The 9,636-nt window shown below is 39.4% G+C and overlaps 1 protein-coding gene and 1 pseudogene across 1 annotated transcript; one reads left to right on the top strand and one right to left on the bottom strand.

Annotated features, from left to right (window-relative positions):
• The first annotated feature begins 6,174 nt into the window (after window positions 1–6,174).
• LOC103444055 (NADH dehydrogenase [ubiquinone] 1 beta subcomplex subunit 8, mitochondrial-like) lies at window positions 6,175–6,587 on the top strand. Its single transcript, XM_008382962.3, has one exon. It carries the CDS (start codon window positions 6,175–6,177, stop codon window positions 6,550–6,552), a length of 378 nt encoding a protein of 125 aa, XP_008381184.3. The 3' UTR covers window positions 6,553–6,587.
• Window positions 6,588–7,241: 654 nt separating this feature from the next.
• Window positions 7,242–9,219, bottom strand: LOC103444099 (nuclear poly(A) polymerase 1-like; annotated as a pseudogene).
• Between the last annotated feature and the right edge of the window lie 417 nt (window positions 9,220–9,636).

Genomic DNA, 9,636 nt, shown 5'->3' with positions numbered 1-9,636 from the left:
TGTCGAGACTCATTATTGTGCCAGGATTCAATTACCCGTCTCGCAGCATGACTTGACCAACCTAGGTTAGGAAGCCCATGAACTAAACGATCCATGGTAATCTTTCCGTAAAGCCTTCCGGGCCAAGAATACATCTCGGCCCAAACATTGCCCCCTAGCTTCTGAGGACTTTTTCGGCCTGAAGTTTCTGGCTGAGGCCTGACCTTGAAGAAGCGACACCATGCTCCGTCTCCCGAGGAGCATTTATAAAGCATAATTGCACAATCTTGATTTCATCAGATATCTCGCCAAGTGTCATCTTCTCAGCATGACTTGGAGTGTCCTTTCATCATTACCTCATTGATTCGCGAGATTTTTGAATTCCTCAAGATGTGCGGATGTCCAAATGTCTTCAAATCAATATACATGTTGCCGCATGCCGTCATGCAATCTTGATTTGCGAATCTTTCTGTACCCTCGAGATCATGCGGACACCAAAACGTCATTTCTTCATAAAAGACACCGTCACGAAATCATCATGACCCCTTAATCTGCGAGTTTTTTTTTTGTTCTTTCTCCTAAGTCTGTTAATATTCTCCATCACTCCATCTTTATTAGCGATCTTCCCGATCACTCTCCCCGTTTGGTTTTCCATTCCACGAGTTTATAAATACCCGGCTTTTTTATCATTCATTCTTTACGCTTTCAAATTTCCCTAACTCTCTTTTGCTCAAAGATTAAACTAAACCCCCTGACTTTCTCCCAGAAACCCTTCGAAACCATTTCCAATGGCCTCCTTCATTTCCAAGCTCTCTAAGGAATGCGACAAATGTGGGACCATCATCGATCAGCGCTCAATCAAGACTCTGCGCTTTGAGAGCGATATGAGCACCCACCATCAAATCCTTGGTCCACTTTTCAAGGATGCAGTGCCACCAGCCATTACCGAGCTCTACAAGGATCAATGCCTAACACCCCTACTGTCAGGGTTTGAATGGTTGAGGTAGGATTTGGCAAAACCCCAAGGCTCTTGGCCCTTGACTACTGCGACCTGGGCAGCCTAATAAATCTTGCCAAGCCACCATTTTTCACTCACCCACCACACCGAGAACCCACATCCTCCACTTTCCTCACAGCCTCCATCTTATCTTTTGCCTCTCTCGCTGCCATAGCCATCAATTAAGGCAATCCAAATCCGAAGACCTTCTAGAAGATTCCACAGCATGTTAAACATGGTCACGATGGTGATTGACAGCTTAGATCTGGCTGTGACGGTGAATGAGTTGTCTACTATTGAGTACCCCGACCGGATTAGGATGAAACAACGGCTTTAGAACCTAGCTTTGTCCATACGATTTTAGAAACAAATTCTTTGAACCAGGAGTAGTATATGACCTTGGCAACGTCTTCAGACCCCGGTGGTAGATGCCACTGTTGTGGCAAAAATCGATGGCGGAGAAAGCTTCTGAAAATAGCTCACCGCCGCGGACCAGATCCATTACAAAATTGATCTTGGACTTGCTCGCCATGACCTTTTGAAGTTGGACGATGTTGGGTGCTTCATCATCCTCGTCACAGAGGATATGAGGGTTTGGTAGGTTGGTGCATACAAGAAAATGAAGGGATAAGGGAAGAAGGGAAGTTCGAAGGAGGTAGAAGACGACCAATTTTTTTTTTTAATTTTTAATTTCTACGTGGACCCCTTAATGACACGTGTCACCCAATCATTATCCATATAGGCGCCACGTCATTAGTTAACGAGAGACTTAACAGCCAGACTAACAGATGTATAAGACTGTCTCAAAATTAACACTTCAGGTATGACTTTGGGTCGAAAAAAACTTCATGTACCAAATGTTGAAAACCACAAAACTTGAGGGTAGTAAAGAAAAGCAACAATTCAAGAAACTTACATGGACCTGCTTAGTCGTCTTGCACCCAAGTAGAACATAAACTTCCTTGAACATGTTGATATCCAGAAACTTAGAACCCTCTTGAAAAAAAAAAGGTTAAAAAATTAATCAAGTAATCTTAATAAAATTCACTATACAAATAAAATACAATAATAATATACTGGCTTCCAATCCTCCAACTGTTGCGCTAATTCCTTAGGGCAGGCAGTGACGATAATAGTCTCCATGTCCGGAAAAGCGAGAAAATGGCTGTGGAGGCCACTTTTCCACTCAATGTACCACCTAGTGAAAGCCTCATCTATATAGGTGATCATGTTGTGATCGAGGCCTTCAACATTAAAGTTCAACTGCAAATATCAACATTATTAAAATATTAATGATAATAGTCTTAATTATAGAAAGAATTATTAAAATTTGAATTTACATTTAGCTATAGCTCATGCCACATCACCTTCTTCATCTCCTCTGGCACTTTTGTTTAGGACAGCCACTGCATAGGGCAATGGGTCCGCATTATCGACCCTATGTCGTGCATGTTGTGCACCTTTTTGTGACCTATGTGTGACCTTAGTAGACTTGATTCGCTCATTTAACATATGTGTGACCTTAGCAAACTTGATCTGTCTTCAAGGCCCTCTGGTATTTTTCTTCCTTGTTAAAAAAAAAAACATTTATGGTAAAAAATCAACATACAATTCTACCGAAAAATTGGTAGAACCTCCATAAAATATAACATTTCCCATAACCTACAAACAATTATATTCATACATATCTATCCAACCAATATTTTCAACAATTAACAGTAGTAATGGTGGGAAGGATGATAGTGGTGGTGTTAGGTGGTAGTAGTGGCGGGTGGAGTTAATAGTGGAAGCATGGTATGAGGTTGCGAGGAGGATGATGGTGGAAGTGGTAGTGGTAGTAGATGTGGTGGGAATTTATAATGAAAGAGAGGAAAAAAAGTAAAACCTATCAAAATCTTGAGGGGAGAGGTATGATTTGTCATTGCATAAAATGCACTATAAAATCACTCAAATCAGCTAAAATCCTTCACCTTTCAAATCACTTTAAATTCAATTGATTTTTGAATGGCCCAAAACTTTTGAGAAAGTCCCCTTAGCATTTCTCAAATGATTAAATACAGCTTGATTTCTACGGACTTTTATAAACTCATTTACAATTATGATTGAATAGCTACAAACTTTCATTAAATTCTTTAAAATCTTAGTTGAATACCTTTAATTTTTTTAAACTCCTTTAAAACCTCTCAAAACCCAAATTGAATACACCCATACTAAAAGTCATACGCATTTGGAGAAATATGTGTTTTATACATAACTTCTTGGCAAAATAAGATTCTAAATGATTCTTGGATTAAAAATTCCAAATTCATATACGCATTGACTTGAACAACTGATTTAATATATGTAATGTATACATAGGGAAAGCTACATAACGGCGATGAGTGGCGGCCGCCCCTCCCTTTACTAAAAAAGACTCCTAAAAGCGTTGGTTCCGCCCCTTTGCTTTTGTCAGAAGTGAGAAATGATGCTCTGGTGTGCTTTAGTTTCTGCTGCTGCGCAACATATTCTAGCTTGGATTTAAATAAAAAAAATTAAAAATTCTAACTAAAACAATGTCGTTTCGATGATTAGGTTAAAAAAAATCAATTATAGGAGGACCTCTGGTCCCCTGTTACCTTCAACTCTGTTCCCACTTACCAATCAAAGAGCAACAAGGTGTGCTACTATCCTCCAATTCCCAGCAAGGTGTACAATATAGTATATTGTACTCTTGGATTAAGAGTCTAAGACTTTGTTTCTTCCATTATACAGTACATAATGGAACGATACTATAAGAAACAATGCTTAAATCCTCCTTCAAATATTCCAGGTATTCCTCCTTTGAATATTCCAGATAGTCATTCAAGTATTCCGAGTAGTTCCCAACAAAGTGAGGTCATTGAGTTGGATGAAATATTGGCTAATTTTCCTGCTGACCCTGGACATAGACGTTAAATGCTTGATTATCAACCTAAATATCGTAAAGCAATTCGTAGACACTATCTCCAAAAATAATCATTGTCAACCTAAAGATCACATCATGCTAAAAAGCTAGCGACAATCAATGTTTTATCACCCGTTGGTTTGATAATTTTGAGCAGTTCAAGTATAGTATAGTAACAGATGCCTCATTTTACCGTTATTGCTATCTTTTCAAATGTGATTTTGATAAGGGGGATATGCCCAAAGCGATGGCGTCACTAAGAGGGTTTATAAATTGAAAGAAAGGACTTGAAAATTTGAAAATTTTTTAGATCATCAAGGATGTGTTAGAAGTTTTCATAATAAAGCTTTACAACAAGTTAGAGATTTGATGACGAAAAAGCAACACATTAGACAGCAAACCGATGAAACTCGCATTAATTATCACACTGAAATGAGTGGCGCACCTGATTGCACAAGATGGTTGTTGCGACAATGTATGTTGTTTCGTAGCCATGATGAATCGTTAAAATCAAGCAATAGGGATAATTATGGGGAGCTTATGCAATTTCTTGCTTGAGAATGCTTCCAAAAATCTCAAGTATACTTCTTTCAGTATTCAAAAGGATCTTATCAATGCTTGTGCCGTTGAAACTATTGTTGCAATCACTAAAGATATGAAAGGTGCATTTTTTTTCTTTTTTGGTTGATGGATCACGTGATGTTTCAATTAAAGAGCAAATGTCGGTAGTATTGTGTTATATCAATAAAAAATGAGAAGTAATTGAAAGGTTTTTTGGTATTCAACATATCTTCTCTACAAGTAGCAAGTCGCTTGAAGAGGTCATCAAGAGATTGTTTGCTACAACAAATTTAAGTATGTCCAAGTTACGGGGACAAGGCTATGATTGAGCTAGTAATATGAGACGTGAGCTAAATGGCCTTAAAACAAGGATTTTGAACAAGTATCCTGAAGCTTTTTATGTTCATTGTTTGCACACCAACTTTAACTAACTTTGTAGCCGTTGCAAATGGTGATGAGGATGTTGCTATATTTTTTTCAACAATGCGAGTAGTTTGGTCAATATTATTGGATCATCATGTAAGCGTCGTGATGCATTTAGAGAGAAATAACAAGAATAAATTAAGAAAGCTCTTGATTTAGTGATCTTGAAACCAGTAAAGAGTTGAATCAAGAGAGTAGTCTTATGTGTCCTTTTGATATATAGTGGAATTCACATTATGGTACTATAGTAGTATTATTGTTATGTTTAAAGCCATGGTGGAGATGCTTGAATGGATTACATGTGATGGCAACCAAGACAATTTCGATAAAGCAAATAAGTTATTTAGAGACATACAAACTTTTAATTTTGTGTTTCACTTTTTTTAATGAGACTTATATTGGGAATTACAAATGAGTTATCACAAATATTACAAACGAAAGATTAAGATATTTTGAGTGCGATGGCGTTAGTGGAAGTATGCAAGTTAAGACTATAATCATTGAGAGATGACTTTGAGGACTTGTTTAATGATGTACAAAAGTTTTGTGAGGAACATTATATTATTGTTCATAACATGGAGGATCTGCATCTTGTACCTGGAAAATCAAGAGGTAAGGCTCCAAGATTCACAAACATCCATTACTATCGTGTGGACCTCTATTTTCAAGTCCTTGATATGCAACTAAAGAAGTTGAATGACTCTTCAATGAGGTAAACACCGAGTTGCTTCTTTGTATGGCATATTTGAGTCCAGTGAATAATTTTGCATCTTTTGACAAAACAAAAATTGTTCGTTTAGCCCAACTTTATCCTCAAGATTTTGATCCTATGGACCTCATGAATCTTCCAATTCAACTTGGCAATTACATTCATGATATGAAGATGCATAGTGAATTTTCATCATCGAGAGAAATTAATGATCTTGCAAAAGAGTTGGTAAATACTAGGGATGTGCAAGCTATATGTTACTATATAAGCTTCTTACATTGGTTTTGGTGTTACAGGTTGCAACCGCTTCGATTGATAGAGTTTTTTCTGCTATGAAGATTGTGAAAACACCATTGCGTAACAAAATGGAGACCAATGGTTGAGTAATAGTATGATTGTTTACACTAGAGATGTATTTGCTTTTATTGCCCAGCCCATTAAACAGGCAAGAATACATTTTTCTGACGTCGGCCTTTCCCCTATCATCTCCATTCCTTCAATTCCAGAATCCAGTTGCGATCGAATTTGTTAGTTTAGGTTTCCGAAAGAGAAAACGAAGAAGAAGCAGAAGCAGTTTGCGAAATGGCAGGGAGATTGAGCAGCGTAATTTCCAGAATCATGGGCGGAAGCGGCATCGTCTCACGTTCAGCCACTTCCTCTCTTCGTCTCCGCGTCGGCATGGGCCTTCCCGTCGGTAAGCATATCGTCCCCGACAGGCCCCTTCCCGTAAACGATGAGCTCATCTGGGATGACGGCACGTCGTTTCCCGAACCCTGCATCGATCGAATCACCGACACCGTAGGAAAGTACGAAGCTTTGGCTTGGCTCTGTGGGAGTTTGAGCTGCTTTGCTGGTCTAGGTTTGTTGGCCGTGTGGAACGACAAGGCGTCCAAGATCCCATTTGCCCCAAAAGTATACCCCTACGACAACCTGCAAGTGGAGCTCGGCGGAGAACCGTAGGTACATCCAGTGGTTAGTTTCTTATTGTTCATTGTGTGGTTAATGATGTTTCAGATGTACTTTTGTTGATTTCTGTGTTTGATATGGTGGTTCTAAATAATGTTCTGTGGCTCATACTCAGATAATTGGTCCATTGTCGGCACTGTGATCTTCAAACAAATTGCGTTTCTTGTTAGTATGAATTCCGCGTGAAGATGCAATTTTTCTAGTTTTGTTCTCAGATTTAGGTCATAAAGGTATTGTATTATTTACAATGGATAACTGTTTGCAGAATAATAATACTTTGAGTAATGTAGCACTAACAAACTAAGTTGAAACCTGGAATTTGGTCTCAAGTGTCTGTTTGAAGTTTGTTTCGGTTTGGTTTGGAATGATGCATCTTTGATTTGATTCCGAAGTTGTGTTTGAAGGGTCATCCTGTGTCTTTGCTTGTGTTTCCGAGGATATAATAACAGCGTTGTTGAGGGTTGATTCATGTTGAGTTTGTTTTTGTACGAAAGGATTGTCATTTCTGAAATGGAGGCTGTAACCTTGAAATACCTTATGGATTCTTCGCTTGTCGGAGTGTAAATACATAGTTAATTGGTCTATAGTTGATTGAACAGATGCGAAAGGACAACCGTTCTACATTATAATCATTTCAGTTTTTCGGTAACACTTAAGTGGCTGTTGCAAGACTAAGGCTTGTTCTACGCCACATGTGGTAAAGGGGTTCCCTTTGAGGATGGTGCCATGAATTCATCCACAAGTTCCTTTACGCCCCCATCACATGAATCATTGTAAGAAGCTGCTCCATCGCTAGAGTTCATTGGCGTTCCAACTGATGCACCCTCCTCTGTAGCCACAATCTTCTTCACCAATGCCAGCTCCTCTGCTACTTTAGAATTTGATATACTAGCAGCAGCAGCTAGGCTATCGATTGGTGGATTGCACCTTGACCAAGCTTCAGTCTCATCACTCTGATAAGGAATATCTCTTGGGATTTCTGCCTTTCTCAAGTTATTATTGTTTACATCCACACTGTCACATATTATGGAATATGAACTGACATTGCTGCTGATACAAGGGCTAGCCTTACAAAATTCTTCACCAAAGCGACGTAAAGACTTGGCATGCCTCGAGTCAATCTCTATATTGTTATCCACCCGCTCTTTCTTCTGCCCACCATCTGATCCATCCAAATCAGTTTTGCCTTCACAAAATTTATGGGGTTCAGATGCTCCAGAAATAGTTGGTTCTGAACCCTGCCTTCTCCCCCAAATTACTTTAGATGGGTGCAGAGGTCGAACCCCACCAGGAAATACAAAATTAGGAATGCTCCTGCGGTTTATATGCGATACACGGATCTCCATTCCATGTTTTCGGAATGTGTAACAGTTGACATCAGCTTGCTTAAACTCCTCAATTGTTCTTCTTATGTCAAAGTACCTTCGGCCATCATCGGCAGGGACTCTTTGACTTCGTTGTAGGCCCATGAAGAAAGAGCTACGAAAACCTCTTGATTTGTCTGAAAAATCCCCTGGATGTGGGTGACACTGCAACTTGCCGCAAGTGTGCCTCTCAATCTTCAGCATTAATTGACGGATACGGGACTCAACCCAGCCATTCCTTGCTTTAAAGTCATCATCATTTTCTGCAGTGATGTCTATCTGTAAATAATTCTTATACGCTTCAAAGAAAGCATAAGACTCAAAAAGGGTATCCTAATAAGCCTCATTTGCTTCCATATGCCTTATAAATTTCATTTCCCCGCTGAAACTCACCTAACAGGATACGCTTGGTACTCGGAGACACGCTGTAGTTAGAGTTCATGCTGGGATAAGCTGGAGTAATTATGGGCATCAAATGAAGCATGTCCATTTTATTTCTTCTAGGATCCCAGACCAGCGGTCCAAGAGACCCAGCTTCGATAGCGCAGAGCATGACCGGATTTGGCCAGTGCCACTGCGTATATATCTTGAAAAACCGAGACACCAGCATGTTAGGAAGTGCATTTAGGTAAAGTTGGCATATGCAAGCAACAAGCAATGCCCAATTTATACCACCAAGAAATCCTGCAACATTGGAATAAACACAACGATGCTTTGCCCATAACCTCATGCATCTCAATGTTGTGCAAAAGTTCTGAATGCTTGGGATTAAACCCAGAATTCGGTCTGTAACTCTGCAACCATTAAGACTACGAACCATCTGTTTATCCACACCCTGTAGTACTGAGTCTTGTAATATATCCAAGTCTTCCGAAATAACCAAAAGTGCTAGTTGTGCTTAAAGAAGATCTATTGACACGCCACTGAACTTGAATTTCATGACTGGGATGTGAGCACCGGGCACAGGGTTCAACTCTGTCACTTGAGGCATCTCAGATAGCATCATGTGTAGCTCGCCGAAGAAATCTTCTTGACGAGTTGCATATTTAGGATCGACACAGAGTGTGTCTATGTCTGCTCCGGGGCCATGAACCCCTAGCCGATACGATCCAAAGGTGAAGAGCAAAGCATTTGCTTCATCCACCAGTTGCTCATTGAAGCCCTTTGCCTTGCTAACTTTCTTAGCCCACGTCTTGACAATCTGGTCAAGGCTGCCAAGAACCTCCTACCTGCGCACAGCCTCTTCCTGACTCTCAAACAATCCAGCATCTTGTAAGTAGTTTTCCAGTTCACAAGTTTTGACTCTCAAACAATTTTGTTAAGTGCTGATGTGGCACATAAATGAGCCCCACTAGCTTTACGGGTTTTTATCACAAATAGTCCCTGAAATTGACTCACCATCAAGATGGTCCCTAAAATTGAAAATCGATGAAGGTAATCCTTGAACATGTGTTGCAAATCAAAATGATCATGTCGCTACAATTATGTAAAAAAGTTTGTTATGTGCTGATGTAGATTTAATAATTAATCAAAAAAGTTGTCTAAATACCTTTTTGCACAATCGATTTTTTTTTGTTCCTTATAGTAGGGCTTACTCTGAAGAGATATCATTTCCATAAATTCTCAAAGACACAAGGCTTAACCAAGGCCTAAAAAGGGGTTTGGAAATAGTTTTCAACCAACAATAGACGTACCTTGGTTATAACCTCATTAT

Source organism: Malus domestica, chromosome 09, assembly GCF_042453785.1.
Source record: "Malus domestica chromosome 09, GDT2T_hap1".
NCBI classification, from domain to species: Eukaryota; Viridiplantae; Streptophyta; class Magnoliopsida; order Rosales; family Rosaceae; genus Malus; species Malus domestica.
The sequence above is the reverse complement of the archived record's forward strand: the minus strand, read 5'-3'. Positions and strand labels throughout refer to the sequence as shown.

What these genes read in the sequence shown, in the direction of transcription:
- LOC103444055 (XM_008382962.3), top strand. Translation starts at nt 6,175, where the DNA reads ATGGCAGGGAGATTGAGCAGCGTAATTTCCAGAATCATGGGCGGAAGC.